Raw genomic sequence first — 26899 nt, 5'->3', positions numbered from 1 at the left:
ATTCAAGTTAGCTATGATTTCAAATTTTAATATATTCATATCTAATTTTCAATACTAATTATTCATTTTATTATTTTTAAAAGTTAAATTCATAAAAATATAGCTTATAAATTCAAATTAGGATAATAGCTCAAATGGTTGAATGAGTTAAATATTAGTTTTTTCATCCTTTTTTTATTTTTTTTATTTTTTTTAGTTTTTTCATCCTAGTTTTTTCATCCTATGAACTTATTCAAACTAGGATTTAGGGTTTTATTATTATCCTAATTTTTCATAACTTTTAATTATCATTTTTATGTGGGTTAATTAAATAATCATAATATGAAAGTAATGGGAGGACAATAATAATTTAAGCATGAAAGGAATTTGCTAATATATAAATAAACACACTACACAAAATTCAGGCATTACTAGTAGTTTTTTCCGACGGTTAATGATAGATTTCCGGTGGTTTTAGGTGTTGTGGCGCCATACCTAAACCACCGGTATTACCGGCGGCTATAGGACCGCCGGTATTACGGGCGGCTATAGGACTGCCGGTAATAGCCACCGATAATAACTGAATTTCATGTAGTGACACATAAACAAATATTACAAACACATGCTTTCATATACATGATAAAGAGCGCATAAAATATATGTTGATATGTCATAACATTTTTAACTTGACATGGTTACAGGAAAACCAGTGCACATGGCACCCAATATTCAATAATGACTCTCAAAGCCAAAATTTTCAATTATGTTCAACTACACAAGCCAATATCTCTCATTACTTTATTCTCTTCTACAAAATGATAAAGTAGAACAACAAAAACACAAACACAATCTTAAGAATTCTTCACTCATCTAATCACATGGTTTCAATCTATAACCATTGACTTTGATGATTTGTAAAGTTTTCTTGTCATGTATCCTGATGGCACCATCAAGAAAAAAATTAATGACAATGAAAAGACCAATCCATCCAAATATAATTTTTTCATGCAAATACTTTCTCTTATAATCAAATAGTAACACATCTTGCCTAGGAAAGAAATCATATAAGAAAACTCTACCACCATGCATCTTCCTTATTTCCGTCATGCACTTCTTATTATTTTCATGCAACTCCTCTTTGAATTCTTTCAACTTAGTAATAATGGCGTAACTTTGTATGTGGAGAAGTGAAAAAGAATCCTCATTCTTAGTTTGATTTTCATCATGAAAACTTTTGATTTTAAAGAGAAGAAAGTATGATACTCACTCAAGAGTAGGTAAGAACTAAAAAGAGAACTTCCCCCTAATAAGTTTTATAGATTTCAGTGGGAGGAAAGTTTGAAAATTTTGAAATTTCAATCATTAAGGCTCGTCGGAGCGCTGTGACTTTCTAAGGTATGGCGCCGCGACACTTCTTTATTCTCTCTCAAAGTTTTTTTTGAAGCATATTAAGCCAAACTTGACTTAAAAGATAGAGTTGCCTCCCCAAAAGTGCTAAGTTTATAGCCTTTAGAATGATTGGATAACTGACTAGACCTAAGATTGGGTAATTTCTCAAGCAGCACTAATTTTATAGCATTTAGTCAAGCTTTGCCCAAATTTTTCATTTGGCTAAGGTGGATGATTACTATTCTTTAATTGGGTCCTATTGGTATCTCTTTCCTTCTTATTAGGATTAAATTCAATATTATTATGAAGAGATACAATGAGTCTACTACTTATAGAAATTACAAGTTGACTTAGTTGAGTTTTCAATTTTTTAATTAAAGCAGCTTGGTTTTGTAATTGATTTCCCAATTGTGTAACCACATATTCTAGTGGTGTTTTTCTAGTTCCATACTGATTTCTTTGATGAAATTCTGGAGGATATGCTGGTTTTTAATTATTCTTAGCTTCATTTTGATTATTCTAATTTGTGCCTTAGTTATTTTGACTGGAATTATATTGATTTTCACCATTATTATTTGACCAACTAAAATTTGAATTTCCTACACCTGGATTATATGTATTTGAATAAGGATTATTTTGCATCCTAATCAAATTTATATTTTCAATCCCTTGGATTTCATTTTCTTCCATTGAGCTTGTATCTTCCAAATGTAAAGATGAATTATAATTTAAGCCTAAAGTGCTCAATTTCCTTAATATTACTGCAACTTATGGAGTCAAAATAAATAAAGAACCATTTTCATAAACTCTAGCCACTCTCTTAGGATTCACCCTATATGCAGGCCACTAAAATTATTTATCATTTTTTTTAATTAAATCATAAGTATCTTCAAAATGCTTTAACATCGAAGAACCTCTAGCTATAACATCAATTATGGTTATAAGGGATCCTCCTAATCCATTGTAAAAATTTTAAATTGTCAACCAAATAGGTAAGGTATGATGAGGGCACTTTCTAAGCATTTCTTTGAATATATCTCAACTCACATAAATAGATTCTCTTTCTAACTAGGTAAAAGAAGTAACATTATTTCTAAGTTTGGCAATCTTATAAGGTGGGAAATACTTTCCTAGAAATTTATGGGCCAACTCATTCCATGTGGTAATAAAACCTGGGGGTTAAAAATTTAACCATACTTTTTTCATGTCTCTTAGAGAAAATGGGAACAAACTAAGTCTAATGACATCATTATTAACACTATTATACTTAAATATATTAAACAAATTTCTAAGAAACTTTCTAAATATAGGTTATGGTTTTTAATGAGAGTTTCCTCAAACTAAAAATTATGTACCATTTGAATGATTATAGGTTTTAATTCAAAATTATTTGCTTAGATGGAAAGTCTATTATACTTTGGTGAATTCCGTCTACTAATTACAAAATCCTTAAGAGGTCTAAAATGACCTAAGTTTTGAACAGGGTAGGTCATTTTAAAAATCTTTTTGGTGGTTTTAATTTAGCAAAGTTTCTCTCAATTTCAGAATAAAAATTTAAACGTGACTTCCATTTATGTCTTGTAAGCATGTAACCACAGATATACAATCAGTAAATTAAAATAAAAGAATATAGTATGATCATACTATATTCTTTTATTTATGGTTCTATCAATTCCTAAATTGTCATGACTAATTATGTAATTGATTCAACAATATAGTAAATTTGTAAATAAAATAAATTCTTCCCCGACAAAAATGCCTAAAGCTTGATGGGGGCGATGGAGTAACATAAAGAATTATAAAAATAATTTAGGGCTCTGTCAATTCCTAAATAATATTTAGGTTTTGTTTGATATAAAAATTATAAAAATCCTACGTAATATACATAAGTATATGTGTCAAATTAAGTAATAAAATGATAGAGTAGAGTATCAGTCCCACGAGGAGGAATGCTTACTTGCAAATACTAGTACTATCTACTTTAACTATAATAATTATCCTACTTAATTAAAATAAGTTTTCATGGAGATTCAAGAACTTAATTTAAAATATAAAAAGTAATTAAATAAAATACTATTTTGTTAATTATGTTTGATAGATGAGATGTAAATACAATATGTTTCATAGTGATTCTTTTTTATATTGACACTATTTAAAGCATATGCATCACCGACTGCTCAGTTAAGCGTGAAGAGATAAAGAACAGATTAAACTCTTTCAATCTCAATAACACTCTAAACTCTTATAGTCTGTCACCCTATGAAAATCTTGGAAGAGTAAGTAAAGCATGTAGTATTAAAACCCCCTCATGATAATTCATCTCTATAAATTTGATACATGATATATACTATGCATATGCTTGCATCATACCAATCCAACATACCTGGTTGTGCCAGCTTTCCTATTCCTAGGCTCTACATTAAACCTGATATTAACTACACATATGACCACTATATGCATTAAATGAATACTTGCTATATTATAAATATTATTAAATTATTGATGAAGAGAATTCATTAGTACTCCATATTTTATTTACACTATCAATCCAAAACTAGAAAATTTAGCCATACATGAAGAATAAGTGAAGCAAATTTATTTTTATTAAATGCATAAATGAAAGAAAATACAATAGTAAAGATATGGATCCACTATGATAAAGATATGATCATATTATCATAGTTTGTCCACCCACTGCGGTGCTTGGTGACATGGACCCACTGTTTAATGAATCAACGCATCGCTTCACTGATAGTTAATGGCCCAAACTGTTACAACTATGGCGTTACGACGTCCACGTGGCACTCCCTTGAGTTAGCGGTGATGGAATTTGGCGTTGCGATGTTGTGCAGATAGAAGCTGGGCTTTGCGGCGCTGATTCCTCTGATGTTGCGGTGCTGGAATAGTTGGCTGGGCTTTGCGGCGCTAATGCCTCTGATGTTGTGGCATTGTGATAGTTGGCTGGGCTTTGCGGCGTTGACTCCTCCGACGTTGAGGCGCTATTAAGTATAAACTAAGCTCCACCATGTCTATATTTGGGCGCTCCATCATTGTCAATGATGGCGCAACAACTGTATTTTGTCCAATGACACGATATTGTAACATACTTGAAAATTTTGACCATTTTTTGTATTTAATTTCCTGCACAAACACAACTAAAACAACACATTTTCACTTACAAATTAACACATAAAACATAATAGTATTTATACTTATCAATGGGTCTCTAGAGTTCATCAAATATTCAAGCTCTCTTTAATTTAGGTCAAGGTTTAGGCTCCCTTTCAAGTGAATAATGGGAGTTTTATTTTATAGTTTATTGTATGCATTTTGATAAATTTTTCCAAAATCTCTAAAACACTCCATCAAATGACCAAAGCTAATTCCTATGGTCATATATTATTATTATTTAATATTTAAGTACCTTAATAACCCCTAAATCAACTGGTATTTAATTCGTCTGGTTAGATTCATCTTATTAAGACACTCGGTTTGACTATAATTATGCAAAATTTATAGATTTTTTTATGCAATTAAACATTATAAAAATTTCCATTATATTTCAAGTGTTTGATTCAAGCTCATTTGGAGTCGAATTGTATCAGTTTTGGTGTCGTTATGTTCATCTCATCGATATGTTTAATATTCTCTTCTCTACTCTCTCCACTATATTATATATAATATATATTATATATATATATAAGAGAGAGGAGAGAGAGAGAGGAGAGAGAGAGGAGAGAGAGAGAGAGAGAGAGAGATGCCAAATTTATGCTTATGCACTCAACTTTAGAGCTATAGAGAGAGTGGGTGTGTGGAAAGGGTGGCTAGAATAGTATTCTCTAAAGCAAATAGTTTGGTAGAGAAGAGAGTGGGTTGCTTTTGCTTCCTTGCTGATGCCATTAATTAAATAAACATGAAACGCAGGTAGGATTCCACCAATTAGTCTTTCACTTTAGCAAGCTAAGTAAGATTCCAATGATCTCAACACCCACCAAGCAGACCAAAATTCCTTGCAAGTGTTGCATTACTGACTAGCTAGGGTTTTTCTAATGAGCGAATTATTATTGATGTGTTGCCTTCTGATAAGTGCTAATTAATATTTTTAGTGTTTTCTTCATATTAATTTCATAATCATTAAAGTTTTTTTTTTTAGATTATCACATATTTAATTGCTTTTCTTCAGTACTAAATATTAAAATATTATAGCACCATAGTAAAATCACTTATTTCCGATTGGAAAAAAATTTACAAGTAAAATGAGCATCGGAAAACAATTTCCGGCGGAAAAAGAATCTACTAGAAAATTTGTCCACAAAATTATAAAAAAAAATCACTTATTGCTAGAAAATTAAAAAAGAAAAAATTAGGGGTGAGTAGGCTGGGAAATTGGCGTGAAGTTGTGGTGGGAGGATTAGAGAAAAATATTGTAGAATAAAACAAAGAGGTTTTATGAAAATTTTATAAACTTATCACTCACCAAGGTGACAAGATATGAAGGCAAACTCCTTTAATGTTGTGGACAACTACCAATAATCCTCCCTTTGAAAATAAAATATTATTTCATATCAAAATTTATTTCTGGCCTTTCTTCATTCTAGGAAATTAATATTTACATAAGTTAATAATAGCTTAAAATTAATGAAGAGAGAGAGAGAGAGAGTAGGCCTTCCAAATGTGTTGCTATGGATGATTTGATGACCCATTGTGTAACTACCCCTTCAAATTATCCTTCCATTTCACAAAAACATATGATATACGTGTTATTTATTGGAACTTTTATTTGGTCCGGTGACCTGACGTAGCTCTACGTTCAGTCACCACTAATATAGCGCCACGTAGCAGGCACACCTTATCTATGATAATATAATCCATCTCAAAGAAAGAATGCTCTCAGACACCTATAAATAATTATTTTATCAACTTGCAAAAAAAAATCTTCTTATAAATTTGGAGATTTATTTATGAAATCCATTATATAATATTAAATGCTCTACATTAAAAATAAGACAAATAAACATATGATGTGATAATTCAAGAATAAGCATTAGTGCCAATTTTTCTAATAATCTTAATGACCCCACACCATATGTTGCAATTTCTAAATTTTGTAGAGGGATTTATCTAAGATTGGATCCAATCAATACATTATCCACAATATTGTATTCTTTGAATATTCTATATTTATTTCTCATTCCAACACATTTTATATTAGTAAATTCTAATTATTGGCTGACATTATCATGAATATTTTAAAAATCTTCATGATAATGTTAGTCAATAATTAGATGAATCTTAAATGCTTCATGAATGATTTTTAAAGAAATAAGATTAAGTCTTCGTTTGGTTATTCTATACATTTTCTAAAAATTAGTTTTAAAATTTTTGACAGAGAAGTTAATATAAGAAAGCTTTTGAAAACAGTATAAAAATATTGTTCTCTAAAAAGCATTTCGGCAAAAGTGGCACTTACAAAACAATTTCTGCCATTTCGAAACTAAAAAGACAAAATTAAGACGTCTCAAATGATACATAAGGCTTTATTTGAAACAGCTTTTTTAGTACTTTCTAAAACAGCTTTTTGATACAAATTTTTTGAACTTGAAAATTATATATTTAAAAACCATTTTGAAAGTAGTAAGAAAGTTGTCATAAACGAAGCTGAATAGTAACTTCTCGAACCTTTTGTTATTTTTTTTCTTCGAGACTGATGAGTTTCACTTTATTGCATTACCGAGTCACTATCAATTTTTTTTTAATCTAAACTTTGTTACCATCAAAGTGAAATATTAGTTCCATAATGCTTCCTAAAAATTTGAGATTAGTGTAAGTGAAATTCACATTATTGATAAATTATTAACTTGCCAATGATTACAATATTGCAATATCAACAGCTTTTATGCTTTGTTAAATTGTTTGAATGTATGTTACATTGCCTCTGATTTAGAACTTCTTATCAGATGTTAATTGTGATCATTTCATTAATAATTTTGAGAAATAAAAACATTAATTCATTATAAATTTATCAAAATTTGAACAAGTTATCAATACAAATTCAACATATTAAACTGTGTAAAGATTGCCTATTCACACATGTGAGATTACTTATACTAAACATTAAGATACTAACAAATTTGCTAGTGATACTTGCATAGCTCAATTCTAACACAAATAAAAAAAAAGAGGTTTTACATGCAAATTATAAAATTCTTATGCATTTATATAGCTAGCACCTAAATATTTATATTTAACTAACACTCATAACTCTAAACCACATAAAAAATATCACTAATATTTACTTATAAAAATTCTCAAAAATATATTTTCATATAGATATATAAACATAAAAAATCATTATTTAGATATGTAAATATATTAAAATTATGGGATATGTATGTAAATCCCCATGAAAATGAAGTACAATGAGCTCAATTCTCCAATGTAATTACTATAGCTTGGCCACTTTAATTTGATGTGTAAAGTAATTGGTCCATTTCTTAATGTTTTTAGAATTTTGGTTAGATCATCAAGAAAGCATGTCTCATTAACTCTATTTGTTAAAGTGCCCCCTTTTTTTTTTGGGACATTTAGGCCATTTAAGGCAAGCTCACACACACAACGCATACACAAAGACTCGAACCCTAGACCTCTTAGTTGGAAGCCTAAGCTCTCAACCAACAGGCCAAGATGAGCTGTGTGTAAGTGCCCCTTTTACAGTTTAGATTTCTTTTGGAATGACTATTTTTACTGCCTATTGAAGCAACTTTTTAGGACAAAAATTATTTTTTTATACTAAAAATCAACTTCAAGAAACAGTAAGAAAGCCATCCGTGATTAATATCTATTCCAAAAATTATTTTTTTATTAGATTTAACTAAAAAATTAACTCTTAATAGAACACAATGAAAAAAAAATTAGGATCAATCTTAAAGCTTATAAATTTATTTGAAATTGAATGTTATATTAATCACTTATATATTTCACTTATCTTAAAATAGATTTTAGATTTTTGAAACCTATTCTCATCACAAAATTGATCAAGATATCTGCATGTAAATTTTTTCCTTGTAAAATTGCGTGTTAAAACATAAAAATACCACACAACTTAGTTAATTGAAGAGAATTGTAGCTACAGATGTACAATTTTCCAGTTGTGCAAGTGAAAGTTGTGTTTTTCAATTGTTTAGCAAATAAAGTGTTGATGATGTTCTCGTCTCCTCGGTCAATGATCGTTAGTGGCTTCTCCTCCAGTCTTGACATAGGAGATAAGCAGGAGTGTAAATAAGTCGAGTAGATCTAAAATTACTCCTAACTTCAGCTTAAACTTGAATGATAATCTGAGTACGAGCTCTAATTTGAGCTCCATTCTACAAGTTCAAGTTAATTCACAAGCATGCTCATATATTATAACAACATGGAATCTTACTTAAATCCTGCCAAAAATAGGATACCAAAAAACCTTTTTGGCTACATCTTGCAACCAAATAACCCCTTAATATGGATTAATTATTCTGTGCGGAAGCTGAATGTTGTACGGAGACCAACCAGAATGCACCACATCACCCCTTCGTTGTGTACTGCGGCTTGGTACCACTGGCGTGGCTGCACCTGATTCGCCTCCGAACGTAGAGCTGCATCCGGCCTTCGCACAGAATAATTTCTCCTTAATATGCCAATAACATGCTAATGCACACATAATATCAAAAAACTAGTACAAGCTTCCATCTTTATAGTAAAGACTAAAAACTAATGCACACATATTAGAACTAAACTAATGCACACATATTAGAACTATAAAAAAGAGCATAGGGTATAATTAGTGTAAGCAGCAATTTTTATACCAAAAACATTGTACATATATAAAAACCCTAACAAAATCATATAAGAAATCCATATTCAAGGATCTCTATAATCATCAACAATATTAGGCAGTTACAGGTAGAAAAAAAAAAAGATCATTAATTCTCTCAGCCCTACAGAAGCTCTTACAATATGAAAAAAGATAGTAAACAAATCAACAGAATCAAAATAAATAGCCTGATCATAAAGAACATAAGATCAGGTATTGTAAGGCTTCAGGTTTTTAAAGAATGGGGCGGCATATATGGTAGCAGAAAAATAAAAAGTACTAGGAACCAAACCTGAGGACCTGTAGGAGATGGAATTGAGGATTTATTAGGACAATTTTCTTACTATTTTTACAGTGCTTTTTTAATACAAAAATTTCTTAAAAACAATGAAAAAAATAGTGGTACAAAAGAACTTCAAAATTGCAATATTTTCCACAAAGTTGACACAAAAGAACTTCAAAATTTCTGAGAATTGTCTAATAAATGTATCACCTATCTCAGTGATATTACACTACAAACTCCAGCACTTAAGAAATGAAAATGCAATGCAACTCCAGCTGACCCAATCTATCACTAGAAAATAGTATAATATAATACACTGCAAGATGCTATTTTCTTACAGAAACTAAAAAATTAGTCACCTGAAACATTTCTTCTACAAAATATGATATCATTAACAAAATTTAAAAAAAAAAATTCACTTCAAACTTCAAAGAACAATAACTAAGTTTAGAAAACAAAAGTACTTATCTACTGGATCTTGGGTTTTTCGATCTTCACGTAAGGGAAAAATCCGAAGAGATGATGAACCCGAGGATTCCATCCGAGCTGTTCGGCGCGACAAAACATTAGAAATGTATTTGCAAAATATGAATTTAATCCCATGAACAAATGCCACAAGGCATGTGCCTGCGGATTTATGTACCAACTGGAGAGTTTCTTACAGAAGATTCGATCGACGAACCAACATAGGCTGCCGAGGAATAAGGATATGACGCAAAGCTTAGCAATTCTCTTTGCGGAAGCAAATTTGGAATGTATGTAGTATTTATACATCCTCGGAATGCAAAGAAGAAAGACAAGAATGTATTGAACCATAAAAAGCGCGTTCACGCGTAATAGTGAATGGGCGACCGCGAAACCAGCAGCATAAATAAACAAGAAAGTAGGCATTGTGCTCCTGTAATGCCAGTCAGGTGAGTAAAGGACATAGAGGTAGAGAAGCATCTCCCAGAACATCGGAGTTTCATCACTTTGCTGAACTCTGGAAGTGGAATAAAATGAAATTAGTTGATTGAAGTATACAAAAATCATCGATAACAGGTAAATTGGCATGTTATTCACAACTTTATAGACATGGAAAACCAGGGGAGTTAAACCTTTATTAGATTTTATAAGAAACAGCAGTGAACACCGATCTGCATTTGGGAATTAACTGATTTTGGTCAAAAGTTGATTTGTCGTAGTCTGATTTTATGGAAAAAATAGTTTTTTGCAAGTAGTTTTATTAATTTTCAAATTCTTGCTGCAATTCTCGAACATCTATGATCATTTCCTCGTCAATTGAGCTTAAAAAACTACCAATGCTCATTTGCATAGAAGAAAAGTGAGTTGTTATTTGACTCAAAAGTAATAATCTATGAATCCTCAATTTCTATTTGCATGAAAGTATATTACCTATCATATTCATTACACTATGAAACCATAAAACTAAGTTGTCCTGCAATAAATTGATATCATAGCATATGTTGCGTCTTTATGTCAACTAAATGTAGGACATATTAATTGGAGTAATAAAAAAAATTATCTAATAATGTAATTTAAATAAGATTGAGTAAATTATGATTCAAAACAAATGAGTTGCAACAATTGTTAAGTTCAAAACTACATTCCTAGATTTTATTGGAGTACGATTTTAAAATTTTTCAAAACGGATCCATGATTTGAAAGATTTGTTTGAACATAATCATTTATTTGATTATAAGAATGTTGAAGTTAATGAAACAAAATTAATAAGATACACTTAATTGAATTGGTGAAATATTTCAAATGCAATAAATTTAGCACGGGCTAGCATGAAGCATATTCTTTACATTCAGTGAAAATCAGGACAAATTGCATAATAAATTTCATAGTTTTAATCAAAAAGAATTTAGAATGTATGAATGGAATGTTTTCCTGTCTTGTAGCTACACATGATTTGCATTTAGAATTGATACCACCATTAAAAGTTTGAGATGATAGTTTAGGAAGGAACTAAGCTAAAATTCATCAAAAACACTATATATGACCTTAGCTAGATCAAGCATTGAAGCAAGTTACGAGTATTACATTAGGATTGTTTCACCTTTGATGATTCATAAAGAAAACTCAATAACATCTTATTTAAAGTTTATGAAAAAATACATTTACGTAAGAATCATATATGGTTGAAGTTGATTCAATAAAAGAAATGATATTCATTGAGTATGCATTAGATGCAGAATATGATTTACAGCTACAATTTGAATATATAGTTGATTTAAATGAATCAGAATTTATATCTACAATAAATTATGTTCATTACGCTACCTATAATTGATCAAAGTAAGAATTGGACTCTTACAATATAATTGAGAATCATAATTGAACATGAATTTCTAATAAATACTAAGTCATTCTAATGAATACTAAGTAAAGATGAACCAATCATATTTGATGTAGTTGATGAATCAAATGAACAATCTAAAAATGCATCTTTGGATGAATTTCCAGATGAAATTATTCTTATAAAGATGATCAGAATGATATTGACTTTCTTTGATTATTTGGTTTCTCAATATTAAAATTCATAAGACAACATTATGGAGGAAGTTATGTTTTAATTCATAAGACAACATTATGGAGGAAGTTATGTTTTAATAATATTTTTGAAATTTTATTAACAACAAACACACTAAAACAAACATAAAATTTAAAATTTTATCTATTTGGTCAATTCTAAGTACATAATTCAACAAAAGCTACATTTAAACCATTTATTTATTTTTCCTTAAGAGGTTCTTCGTCCATATAGGTATATCATTATTATGTTGTTTGCATGCTTACAAGCTCATTAGCATTTTATTTATAAGGAATTGATTATAAGCCGTTGTTAATATTCCTTGGACTCTATTTTAGTTTTGCAGTAATTTCATTACTAGTCTCATATCATATAAGCCATTTGCAAGAATTTACATGAATTTTGAGGATATCTATTGAAAACTAGATACACTCACGACAATTATGAGCCTTTAAAATTTAAGCATAAGGTCATGCTGTGTTTCAATCTAGAAAAGACTCAACCTGAAACTTTTAAGAAGTTTGATGTAAGGAATACAATATCATTTAAAATTATGCAATGCATTATCAATAATGCCAATAAATTAGAAAATTCAAATTGTGTGGGTGTAAATTTAATTTCAATGTGTCTACTATTTTTCCAACTATTTCTTCTAAATCCACATCCGATCCTCTAGTAAATACTTATATGCAGCTAAATCCTAAGGTAATTCTATATGATGAGATTGTACACGTACACTAGTGATGGTAGATTTCAAAGGCACTTTACTTTATTCACTGGCAATTTAGATTTGATTGTAATAATTCATGGGTCACTCAACAGGAGGCTCCACATTTATGTACAAATTTGCATGATGAACATCAAATACTATATTCGAGTTTATTCAGAGGATTTGACAAAAATCTATTTTTATTCTTGTTGGAAGCATCACATAGAGTATCAATGTATGTGTAGTTTATATATTTTCTTTTTAGTAATTGATTTCTTTTATGTATTAGTTCAATTTATTTGTTATTAATATTTAAAGGCACGCCAATCATGATTGCCTAGAAGGGTTATAATTTCCAATGAAGGTATTTGATGAGGACATCGACAGACGCTACCGACATGTTTATCGCCGGCGAAACCGCAGATCGACGGCCACGATTCAGCGCCTCTACTTTTGATTTAGATGTCATGATGTATTTTATTATTATCTTGTTTATTTACTGTCTTTCCATTTTACCCCTGTGGGGAGTTATTTTGTCATTGTAGCCCATAGGGCAATTTGGTATTTTCTCTCTGTATGAGTTGAGACCTATATATAGTGGTCTCATGTATTGTTTGGAGATTAATGAATCATTGAATGAAAAAGTTATGTTTTGTTTCTACTTTTCTAGCATGAGTGCTTGAGAGGGAAGAGAGCTCAAGAGGAGCAAATCGCAAGGCCCACCAGTCGTAGGAAGAGTCCGCGGCTCGTGGTTAGGTATTCTATCATCTCATTTGTGATTTCCCTTCATCTTCTCCTCCACCGCATCATAAGAATTTCCCTCCCAACTCCAATTGCCGCCGACCCTTGGAAGATCACCGCCGGCCACATCCACGTCCCCGACCGACCATCTTGCCGGCGACTTCCCCTCTCTCGCCCACCCCACTCTACCCCATGTCCGAATTTGAAATTTGAATTTCGAATTTCAAATTCTTTCCTAATTTGACATTCCAAATTTGGAAAGTGTTCATGACGGTTCCCAATTTTAATTCAATTTAAAATTGGAGTTTTCATTTACTTGTGCCACATCACTAAATTCAAATTGGAAGCCACATCATGAAATTCCCTCTCCTCCTCAGCATGCCGCCAGCCACCCAAGGAAATTCCCCTATTAAATGCTATTAATGCCTTGACCGTTTTTGGAATCATATTTGGATTTCAAAATTACCCTCCCAGCCCACTTAAAATTGAAATTAAAGTTCAAGTTTTAATTTTAAAATCCCTCCCTCTCCCTCATTAAGCCGCCGGCCACATATATGGGCCCCTCTTGATTACCCATTAAGTTCCCCTTAATTACTTTTGGGAATTTGAAATCCCCTTTCAAATTATTCCCTCCATTATACTAAAATCTGAGAATTAATTTCAGATTTTAGTAAACCACTTGCCACCTCATCTAACCTAGCTCCTATAATTTTCCCCACCCGCCCCTCTCTCCCACTTGGCCGAAATTTCTCCCACTCCTTGAAAATCCCGCCGGCCACTTCTCTCTCGTCTCTTGAATCAAGAGTCCAAGAGGGAACGAAGGCGAAGTCTTCCATCTCCATTTCAATGACGCATGGCCGATCCCAAACTTGAGTGGGGTCTTGTGTTCAACGTCGACGGAAGCATCAACATCCTACGATCTCCGTGCTTCGACGTAGGATTTGAAGACGAAACCACCGTGAAAGAATATTTAGAGAGAGTCGTCCCGATCCTTGCAAGCATCTTCGACCGACGATTTTCAAATTACAATTGGAGTCTTGACGGCCACCTACGACATCCATCCCCACCGGCTACCTTTCCTCCGACGAAGTTCTTCGGCGCCTTCTCTCTAGTGGTAATATCATTCATCGCTTGGATCTTCTCTCTCCGCTAAAAGCCTACTAATATTTGAGTGAGACGGCCACGAGGTGAAATTCTCGTTGTTAAACGTTGGGTTTTTGTTAATTGTACTTCCAATTTAAATCTCCTTGGATTTTGAATGAATTGTTTTGGTTAATCTCTATTGCATATCTTTGGGCCTAAGCAAGTTAATACTTTCGAATTCCTAACTCAAATTTTATGTGCTAGCTTTCAATTTGTAACGAGCAACACTTTAATCTCTTCTCTTTTTAATTTCTAAAATAACTCCTAGTAGTTTCACATCAGTATTTCTTAGCTTTCAATTAGATTAATTAGTTGGCATAATTTTAATCTTAATTTAATTTAGGTCAATTCACACAAGATTGACGAAGTTATATTACATTACTGTTAGGTTGATATTAATAGTCCAATTCTTCAGAGTTGAATTTTTTTAAGATGAGTAGATTGTTGTGGAGGTTCTTGGCATTATTCATTGAAAAAAAAAAGAAGGTTGGACTTATCCTTGGTTTATTTAAGAAAAAGTAGAAAATGTGGGAGTGAGACTTATGTCTATTATGGAGGAGCAGAATTTTAGTTTCTATAGGCGAAGGCATGACTAGCAAGCATTGTGGAGGAACGAGATTCATGTCTTCATAGATAACGACTTTATTGGTATGATTTCTTAAGGGTGTACAAGTCCTGTGGGTTCCATTGGCTACCCATTTCTAAAGTTTGACTTCTAAGATATGTTTTGCAATTCAGATTATCTAGAATTTCAAATTATTTGGAAAATTATATCTTGACGAATTATTTTAAACTTAAGTTTATATTAATTATATATCAACCTTATCTATTAGCTTAGTGCAATAAGAAGTCCATAGACAATTGTTTTGAGGCATGTAATTTTCAACTTTTGGCTTCAATAAAATTTACCTTCCAATTTTCAATCATGTTTAGTGCAAATTAGATGTTTGATTCCTTCGGGCAAGGACAATTGCGACAACTTGATTATTAAAAAAAGTTCTCCTTGCATCGATGCGAGACCTTTTTTACTTTGTAATTTCATTCATTGTATCATTTTTCTCCATAATTTATTATTGGCTAATTTAATACTTTTTAACTTTAAAAAAATTAATAAATGGATTTATAGTGATTTTATTTATTTCAAAATTCTTAATAAAATTCTTAGATTTCTAAGATTGTTCCGTTATCAAGTGGGCTTAAAATTTATTATTACTTGCTTACACATAAAAGAAGTGAATTGTTGGGTTGATTGATAAATAATAATCTATGAATCTTTAATTTTCCTTTACAAAAAAACCTATTGAACATCATATTCGCTACATAAGGAAATCCTAAACCTGAGTCGTCCTGCATCACAAAGTCAACTTTTAATTGATTATGTAACACTAGAACAGTTACATTTGGCCAAACCTGACATGGTTATGCCTTCCAACTGCTGAAGGATCTCAATGTGTGGAAACTTAAAGAACAGAAGCCTAATTTATAGTGAGAGGAGAAAGTACAGCCGCAGGCAGGATCATATGGCAATCTTTCATTTTAAGGCATGAAGTTTAATCCTACGGAAAGGGTCTAGACAGGTTCACATTTGTCCTAACTGAATGATTCAAACAAAGCCAGTTCGCACAGTCAAATAAAGGCCAATGCAAATGAGATTCACATATCAATGAATAGCAAGGCATAAAGCAATTCAAACATTTATGACTACGCTACATTCCACAGAAACATGAACAGCTGATAGCATAGATTTAGAACACAGTTCATCATTGAGGGTAGAGCCATGACAGGATAGCAAGTAATTCCACTTATAGACCAATAATTCAATTTATCCGTAATACATTGTCATACCATTCAAAACTGTTATAAAAAGACATAAGTTGAAATAAAGCAGTTAATAACGGTAAGGATACATATTACCCCATATGTCTCCATTATGAACCATGCAGGTTAGCCCTGAGCTGCTCCAAAGACTAACAATCTAGAACTATTCAAATTGACAAGGTTTTAGTAAATGATACTGGTCATATCAGTTTTAAAAAGTTCCACTTATCATCATCATTTTACCATTATCCCATCTATTAGGGGCTGTCTTTATGAATCCCCCTCCATTCATACCTACTAAGTGCTACATGAATGAATAGAGATGAAAAATTTATAAAAGCCAACCCTACCAAAAAATAATGAAGGATTCATCAATAATTTAGCATTGAGACTTCAAGACCACAATGTGCTTTAGATAATCAGAAGTGAATTACAAAAAATTAAGAACGAAGTACATCAACGTAAGCTGTATAAAGCAGGGATTTTATCTAAAATAAAAAAGACTGGTCATCCTATTTGAAACTTGTGACCTCAAATTAGACCTGATCACTTGTTGGGTCGGGTTTGGCATGGAGTAAGCTTTACAAGCCTAAATTATTCTTTGTTTGGCTTGTCCCGACGTCCCGGCCCTCAGGACAAATGACAGCCATACTAGCCCATTGACAACTTCCTGCATGCCTGCGGGTGGCCAGACCCAGCATGTAAAAGAGAATATTTGTTTACATTTTGAGTAGCTAATGAATAAAATTATAAAGCTGAAGCTTCTATCAATCTTTTTGACATTGAAACATGATGGAGCAAGTAAAAAAAGACAAGTACATATGATGAGTAAGGGTCCATTTTGTCTGCGATGTAGCTATAGAGCCGTTAGGAAAAAAAATAATTTAAAGGTTATTATAGATATTATAAAATTTCAAAAATATCAGATAGCAGCTTTCTTATGATTATCATACTCTAACAAGTCTTATTTTAAATAACTACTTCTCACTACAGACATTTTAAAATGCGGTAAGAAAATTATATCAAACAAAAATGTGTCAGCTGTCTAGAAAACCAAGTAAAGAAAAAGCTACTCCAAATGAACCCTAAGTTTAGATTAGAATGTTCAAGTTATTAATGTCAATCATAACCATAAAGTTGTTATTTCTTTAATGAGATGAGGACCAAAATGATCCTCTAACACTTTACAAATACCAAAACGATCCATGATTATTCAAAAGTTTCATTTTAATTCCTTGGCTTTTTTAAATAGAGACCTAAATGATCTTACATAAGGACTAATTTGATCCTCATTTGAAAATTCAAGGGATCAAATTGATAGTTATATATATTCAGAGACCATTTTGATCATTCTAGAAAAAATTAAGGAACAATTTTGGTCCTTTTCTTTTATTAAATTTCTAGTCATCAACAACTTAATGCAATGATGTTAGTGGAAGAGTGGGATAGTGATGCTGCTAAAGAAGAGTATGAAGTTTACGGAAGTGGACAGCTCGCTTGTTGACCCTGATCAGGACATTGGAGAAGCAAAGGGAAAGGGTCGAACAACTAGACTTATACATGTTTGCTGAAGAGTGGGATAGTGAGGCTGCTAAAGAAGAGCATGAAGTTTGCAGAAGTGGACAGCTAGCTTGTTGACCCTGATCAGAAAGACATCAGGACATTAGAGAAACAAAGGGAAAAGGCTCGAACAACTAGACTAATGTCAGAGATGGGTAGATTTTTAATGGGGAATAAGTAAAGGTATTAGAGATTATGAAATTCCTATTTAGCAAAGAGTGATAATACAATCACAGGTATACATTAATTCAACACTCCATTAGATTAGGATTTAGGAGCCACATATCAAGATTTGGTGCCCACACCTAATCTTAATTATGTTTAGGCCTGAAATTTGAGGCCAAAATTCTGTTAACAGGGTTTATAATTTTAAGCAAATTAATCCAAGTAAAACTTGGCCCTGCCAAGCCATTCCCCGACCCAATGGAGAAGACACAATCCAAGACATGATGTCTGTCATAGTGTTGAAGCAGTGAGTGGGTACATATCAACGATTCCTTGCTCAATAGTAGAGAGGGCACCAAAGATAAAAAATTTTTTGTTGAAGGATGGTAGTCAATATCATCAAGGCAGAGGAAGAATAAATCAGCAACAACATTTCATATTCTAGAGTTAATATAACATCATCATATTAATAAGGTTAGGCTAACCATGTGCAAAAAATTTTGATCTAAACACGCTAAGTGTATTGTAGAAAAAATAAATGGGTCAGTTGAGAATATTGCCGGTGGCAGTGGGTGCATCAAACAACCAGCACTGGTTCAGTGAGATGATCCTTCAACTGCCATCAACATTGAAGAATTAAATATCAAATAAATTTGCAATTGCATGGGAGGGAAGTCGATTTGTTCTCATAGCATCCCCCCTTCCATGAGAGGGAAGTTGATGTTGTTCTCCTATTGTCCCTTCCGCCATGTATGTTATATGACATTAGGTGGACATGACTTGATGATTTCACTAAAGCCTTTACTGTCAGACCAATTGGTGAAGCCTTCAATTTCGAACTAGATGCCAAAAAACAACACTTGTGCTAGTTATTTAACTAACTTGAATTGATGCTAATGTAGCTTTTTCAAGAACTAACTTTCACAACACTTTAAGCTTAATGGAAATCTTACTAAACTAGCAATGAAAACTCATTCAGCAGTGAAATGACTTTTTTTGTGTTTACCAACATTGGTGATTAGGAAAATGACTGGAGAAATACAAAGAAGAAATTACAATTAAGTGAATGACCATGGGAACTTACACATGTTGTAATGTGGCATGGAACACCATACTTCCAATGGCAAGTATCATGTTAGAGATATGAAGAATACTAAATCTTTTCTCAAATCGCTGTCTCAAGGCATTTATCAGTCCAATGAGTGCCAAAAGAATGCATGGAATATTCGAAACAGTATTATAAAACTCTGCAATATAAGAGGAATGAGCATAATTTTCTTCACACAACTCTATTGTGGAAGTGACAGGCCCCCAAAAGCTTGATACAAGGGACTCTGCCATATCTCCAAATGCTAACACCAGATATGATCTTCAGAATGGAAAAACAAAACCATGCACATCAGCTGACCCAAGGAACATCGAAATATTAGAAAAAAAGTGACTCTGCAAAATAGAAGTAAAGTAATTAAAACATTATTTTAATATGAATATGAATACAATCGTAGCAATGGACATGCAGCAAAACCTATAGGTAATATTCCATATTCAATGGACTAAAACATAAAAAAAAAAAAATCATAAAATCATATTTGGGAGGGAGTATTCTTAATACAAATGTGTCTTGACAAACCACCAAGAATTGGCTTCACAAGTAAAAGAAACCTAATTAAAACATTATTATAATATGAATAAAATCGTAGCAATGGACAAAACCTATAGGGTGATATTCAAATTCAACGGACTAAACCAACAAAGAAATATCATGAAATCCTATATGGGAAGGAGTATTCTTAATACAAATGTGTCTTGAAAAACAGAAAAACCACCAAGTATCGAATACACAACTAGAATTGGCCACTCACCTGGTATCAGATTAAGTGTGATTACAAGAAAAAGCAACAGGAAAACAAGAAGAGCCATTCTTGAAATTACCCAAGCTACAGGCTCCTCAGATAAGGTGTGAAGTAGACCATTCCAACTTTAAATGACAAATCTAGTCTACTGATTATTCTACGCCTGCTGCACTGACATTTCATAATGATGATGAAGCATACCATGTCAAAAATATGGACACGTTCACTTGCCCGAGACAAGCCCAAAACATGTTAGACACACCATTTATGTGTCCAATTTAAAAAAAATAAGAAAAGTTATTTGAAATGCATCTTCGATACATGTGACCTAAATAATAATTTTAATTTTAAAAATAAATTACAAAAATAACTTAAGCCCTCTATTTTTTTTAAGCATATTACATAAATAACTAAATAGTTACTAAACACTAATTTATTTTCCTTCTATTTTTTGTGATTTTTTAAAAAATAATTATTTAATTTTATTTCTTATCAATATTTTTAACTTTAATCTAACAATTTATCACATCATATGACAATTTCATCTTCAGATGAGTTTAAGATATTTTACAAATTTAAATCTATTTCTGATTTTATGAGTACAACATCAAGCCTTTGTCCCCCTACGTGGGGTCGGCTACATGAATCCTTTTTCTCCATTATGTCCCGTTAAAAATCAAATTCTCATTTAAATCTAATAAAGAAAGATCATTTCTAATATTTTCTAACCAAGTCTTTTTAGGTCTGCCTCTACCTAAAAAAATTATTTTTATAAAAATTCATTTAATATTTATTTAATAATTGTAATTATTATATATTTTTATTTTTAAGATATAATATTATATCATTGTTTCCTATGAATGTTCATGTCCTATATTTTCAATAACATGTATGCCCCATATCCATGTTGTATTGTGTTTCCCCATGTCTGCATCGGTGCATCATAATTGTACGCTAACTATGGAAATCATGAAAATTGCACAGCAAATTTTGCATTCAATTCATTGCGCCACCTTGGTAAATCAACAACTTTTGCACCTCTTGCGCCATCGTAGCAATCTGTAGCTCATGCACCTCCGTTGTTAAAAGTAAATGCCACCAATTATGTAATTAGCTACCTTGGCAATTCACCACCATTCCACCTTTCATATTCAATTCAACAACCAGTATTTTCTTATATAGAATAATTTTTTAAACGCTGAAAAATTCACCAACCAGTATTTTCTTATATAGAATAAATTTTTAAATGCTGAATTGATTGTAATTAATTAGGTTAATTACCTTCATATCCAATAACTATCATATCTCTTTTACCCATTGGAATTAAAAAAGTATGTAGCATTCCTCTTTCATATTTTCAACAACAACAATAAGGATAGTGGAGTACATCTTGTGTTTCATCTTATGTGCCATTGCTAAAAAAGTGATAAGCACATGCTTCTCCATTCTAATTCATTTGGAACTAGCTTAAATGAATTATCAAATTCTTGGTGGGAAACAATAACTTTATGATGTTTTAATAGCAGTTCAAAGTTTAATGTTTTCTTATGGTGACGCAGGCAATAATAAGTGGATATAGTAATTGCTCAGTTTTCTGATTCTAATAAATGCACCTTGCATGACATTCATTGTTTAAAATTGCGCAATATGAGGCTCGCCTTGACGCCCGCTTTTGCGCAATTCCAGTAAAAAACGCCTCAATACTTACGCCTCGAGTTTTTGTTATGAGGCTTGCGCCTCAACTTGGTTGTGGCCCGTCTTGCCTCACTGGCATGAGGTTTACGCCTCACACTATATATATTTAAACTTACATAAATCTTGAAGTAAATGCCCGACATTGGACTCTATAGGAGAGGAGGAAGGGGAGAGAATAGTTCACCATAATGATGATTCAAATGAAGAACCCCTTAGTGATGATAGTGCTGATGACTTATGAGTTCTTATGTGATATGTCATTGCTATTGTTAATGAAAAGAATAATGGGATTTGGGAAAGAGAATTTTGAGTTGAACTATATTTCATGTTGTCTTATTATTGAGATATTTTCATTTCACTTCATATCTTATGTTTTTTTATGTTTTATATTATTCACTAATTAGTATATAAAAATTTTTCATTTTATGTTTACGCAATCTTTCGATTTTGAGGCTTACGCCTCGCCTCACGAATGAAAAACGCCTCAATACCCGAATACGCAATTTTAAACATTGATGACATTTACACAATCAAATAAGATATCTCATTCATATAGTTGTGGCAAATAAGATATTGAGCCAAACTTAGTATTGCGTGGACGGTCTATCTGCAATTGTAGTATTAAAAGCCATTTTAGCAGTGCTTTTAAAACAGGACCGGACCGGCCGGTTCAACCGGTTCAACCGTGAACCGGTCTGACGGCCGGTTCGGTTCAACCCGAAAACCGGATTTGCTTCAAACCGGCCGGTTTTGGAGAAAACCGCCGGTTCAACCAGTGAACCGGCGAACTATTTATTTTTATTTTTTAATATTTTTTATTATATATATTATGAAGTTTATTTGAATTTATTTTTGTTCGTTAAGCGGCTCAAGTAAAAATTATAATATATAAATTAATTTTTATGATTTGAATAATATTTATTTTTTAAAGTTTTTTAGTAAAATATTTATTTTATTTTTTAGTTAATAATAATTATTTTTTATCAAATGAATTACTCTTATGTTAAAAAATTTGTAAAATTTCAATTTTTCAACTCTAAAAATTTTTATCTTACAAAATAAAATATTTTTATAATAAAATATTTTATTATATTTATGATTTTATATTGAGAGTTTTAAGTTTTTAAATAACTTACACTATGTAATATAAATTAACAATATTTTATGGAAAATTATATGATTATTATATTTCATTATTTATCAATCTTATTAATTTTTTAATAATATTATTATTTATTACGTCATCCAGTTCGACCCCGGTTCGACCGGTCGAACCGGTTGAACCGTGAACCTCTCTTTCTTCCGGTTCGATGTCCGCTCCGGTTTTCAAAACCTTGCATTTTAGAGCATTTGACTTAGCAATATCAAGTAGTACGTCTCAAATATATCATCAGTTTAGGGTTCAATCCATTTTCTAAGACAAACTCCAACATGTGCGGACCAAAAATGACAATTCATAGATAACCCTTTCCATGACAATTTTTGTATTTTTATTCACTTCTTGTACATGTCCATGTAATAACAATGTTATTAACCGCTCAAAACACTAATTCATCTTTTTATCTTCTTGGAGGGGGATACCCCACACTTTACTAGCATCTCTTTTCCACAACTGTATGTCCACAATCTAACTTGATCCATCATCATTATTACATAGAATGAACCCTTTAAGGAAAAAAATGGTCTTAGGTATTTAGGCAATGGCTTACACTCTGAAGATAAAATTGTTAAAGAATCTCTTGTTCAAAATCATGGTAATTATAACATGGGTTCGTACATCAATACAAATTTGGAATTCAAAATAGTTGTTGTGATCTCAGTTATTCCCAGAAAGATAAAAATCCTTAGTTGGATCCAACCATATAGAACTGTGGGAAATTGGATATGAGGTCCATCTTTCACCACAGGAGAATGGAATAATTCGAGAAAATTTTTGAGTTATGCATTGCTATACATAAAACTTGACAATCGAGTGGCTCATTTTTATTTTGTACTATATATATATTTCGCTTCAAGATTATTGAATGAACAAGATAATTGGTCAAATGGTTGAATACATTTTGGATCACCTCTTTCAGGGTTGATCTAGCCCTCATTCTGATATGCTGGTTACCAGCCCAGTCGGCCATTGGGTCGGCTCAGCATGTGTACAAGAGGTAGAAATAGTCCGCCTCCTCTCTGGTTTTTCCGCTCATTGGGTGGGTCCCACCCAGCCAATTGAATTCAAGGGGAGGGGGGGGGGGTTATTTTGGTGCTGGGATTGAGAGACGACAACAACAACAACATCAAGCCTTTATCCCACTACGTGGGGTTGGCTACATGAATCCTTTTTCTCCATTGTGTCCTATTAAAGGTCAAATTCTCGTTTAAATCTAATAAAGAAAGGTCATTCCTAATATTTTCTAACCAAGTTTTTTTAGGTCTGCCTCTACCTTTCTTAACATAAGTCAAATCTAATACCTCTACTCTCCTAACCGGGTCATTGGAAGGCCGCCGTTTTATGTGACCAGACCATCTAAGGCGACTCTCTCTAATCTTATCTTCTACTGGAGCTACTCCAACCTTTTCACGTATATGCTCATTTCTTATCCTATCTCTAAGGGTAAAGCCAATATTCATCCAATAGCATCCAAGAAGATTAAAGGACACGTCTAATCTGCCAATAATGCTCAAAGTGGAGTTTACTAGTTTCCTAAATTTTAGAAGAAGCCAATGAATTCTTTCTCATAGTCAACACCAATTTCGCCACACCCACAACACAACAAACAATTATGAAGCAATCCAAACAGCCAAGCACCCACATCCAATCTGCTAAATCAAATCCAAAACGCTCCATCGGGACCATAACCAGAAAAACGTGCAAATACTTGAGGCCAATCTGCACAGAAAATACTGCTATCTACCAATTCAATCTATGCATACATCACTCAAGCTCATCAAATAGCAACCACCAATTATGTACAAAGAAAGAAAAAACCCTACCAAACCTACAGAACCGAACTACCAAAAGCCTTCGTTTTTTTAACTAGTTCTTTACATTTCACCATAGAATTGGAAAGCTCTCGAATTTAGGGCAAAATCTGATTCTTTTCTTTCACGGTTAACATAGCCCTGAAATTCATTGATTTCACCTTCTTCAATAATTTAAATAGAACATCCAAGATCACTCACTTCAGAGTATGTGACAATGACAGTTCCAATCAGGATAAACTCAGACGGCCTAATTCCTCCTAAAAAAAACGAACTAATGAAATATAAGCAAATCATCGACCCCCACCTAATGCTCAAACAACAATTCCGCTGAAGACATAGGTTGTTGCATCAGAACGTTCATCCACAAAACAAATCCTTCTCAAAACAAAAAAATTCCACGAAGATCAATGTAAAGGAGACGAAACAACAAGAACGACGAAATAGAGGATTCAGTTACCTGCGACTGGATCAAAGGGAGAAGAGGCGGGAAACCCTAGCGTTGCCACGACATAAATCGCTACCTCCGGTGAGGAAGGGATCTGCTGCTCGCCTTTTATTTAATTTATTTAATTATATGTTATTTTCATGGGTAATATTTAAAGTTTAAAATATGTAACATTTTATTTTATTTTAATTTGCGATTTGTCGTTCTATACCTTATTAGAAATATTATTCTTTGACTAAATAGTTGTTCAATAGTTATAAGAAGTACTGTTATATTCAAAATCATTCGTTAATTTGGTCAAATCTCATTAAATTATTGTGATTTTTTTAATAATTTTATTTTTTTTCTTTTGTTTTAATTATGCTCCATTAATTCTCTCTATTGAATAACTCAATTCTCATGAGGATAATTTATAGAGTTATGGATAAATTTTAAACGAGAATTTGACTTTTAATAGGTCATATTGGAGAAATAGGATTCATGTAGCCGACCGCACGTAGTGGGATAAAGGCTTGATGTTGTTGTTGTATGGATAAATTTTAAATAGAGCGTATAATATTTATTTGATTTTTTTTGTTATTAATTACATGTTATTTAAAATGTTATAAATTTTGGATAAACTATTCTCATTAATGTGTTTGACTCACTCTAATTCAAATATATTTGTTGTTGTTATTGTTGTTGCATCTTATTTTCCCAACAAAGGAACTTGGTTCGCCTTACGTTCTCAGTCTTATGAAAACTCTTATCATTGCAAACAAGCATCCCTTATTTGGGAATCTTGATGTTACATATATAAATATATATTTAATGGTATTGATAATGAAATTATTGTACAACGATTTTAAAATACAAAAACTTGAAGATAAATTTTATAAGTGACATGTAAGGAGACTATGCACATCAAGTGTTTTCAATTATAGGTTTCCTTTATTTTATTATTTATTTTCTTATAATAATAATAACTCCAAAATATTCTTTAAAACCATTAAGATTGGTCTCAAGCTTAGATAAAAAAAGGTCGAGGTATTTTAAATTCAAAAATTTATGCCCCATATAAAAAATATCATGGCTCTCCCATTGAATTTTCGGCAAGAGAACTTGGTCATGTAGGATTCAATGGAGATGAAAAAATATTTTTTTTTCCTTCAAATTACATGTAAAATCATCGAGAAAATTGTCGTGAGCATACTTGAATCCATTGAAATGCAGAATCGAGGTTTTCGATCTTCCACGTTTAAAGCGGTCAATACCGAGTTGTACCGAGTTTTTCTACAACTCTGTACAACTCGGTATTTGCTCCGGATTTGCTCGGTATTGCTACGGACTTGCTCGGTATTGCTAGGTATTTGCTTGGTATTGTTAGAAAAAACTCGGTACAACTCGATACAACTCAGAATTTGCTCAGGATTTGCTCGGTGTTGCTAAGGATTTGTTTGGTATTGCTAGGTATTTGCTCAGTATTGCTAGAAAAAACTCGGTACAACTCGGTACAACTCAGTATTTGCTCAGGATATGCTTGGTATTGCTAGGGATTTGCTCGGTATTGCTAGGTATTTACTCGGTATTGCTAGAAAAAACTAGGTACAACTTGGTATTTGCTAGATATTTGAAATATATCGAAAAGGTGATGGGATGTTGTTCGGCTCGTCAAGGATTTAAAAAAACATACGCGCTAGAACCCAAAAAATAGTGGGTCAGGTCAGCGCTTTTCTTCATGCTACGTGTCACTAAAATATTGGTGGCCGAATGAATAGGAGC

General features: G+C 32.1%; 1 protein-coding gene across 2 annotated transcripts; it reads right to left on the bottom strand.

The window, feature by feature from the left end:
• Positions 1 to 9655: 9655 nt before the first annotated feature.
• Positions 9656 to 25272, bottom strand: LOC110101126 (alkaline ceramidase-like). Of its 2 annotated transcripts, none has more exons than XM_020828914.2 (3): positions 25151 to 25272; positions 19257 to 19615; positions 9656 to 10479 (listed from the first exon to the last, which is right to left on the bottom strand). In XM_020828914.2, the coding sequence occupies exons 2-3, from the start codon at positions 19511 to 19513 to the stop codon at positions 9966 to 9968; spliced, it is 771 nt and encodes a 256-aa protein (XP_020684573.1). In that variant the 5' UTR covers positions 19514 to 19615; positions 25151 to 25272; the 3' UTR covers positions 9656 to 9965. The 2 variants fall into 2 exon arrangements, with proteins under 2 accessions (XP_020684573.1, XP_020684574.1); XM_020828915.2 differs by lacking the exon at positions 25151 to 25272 and adding an exon at positions 16544 to 16610 and having other exon boundaries at positions 19257 to 19387.
• Positions 25273 to 26899: the final 1627 nt, after the last annotated feature.

This window comes from Dendrobium catenatum, unplaced genomic scaffold (genome assembly GCF_001605985.2).
Source record: "Dendrobium catenatum unplaced genomic scaffold, ASM160598v2 fragScaff_scaffold_1220, whole genome shotgun sequence".
NCBI lineage: Eukaryota > Viridiplantae > Streptophyta > Magnoliopsida > Asparagales > Orchidaceae > Dendrobium > Dendrobium catenatum.
This window is presented reverse-complemented; position numbering and strand designations above follow the sequence as displayed.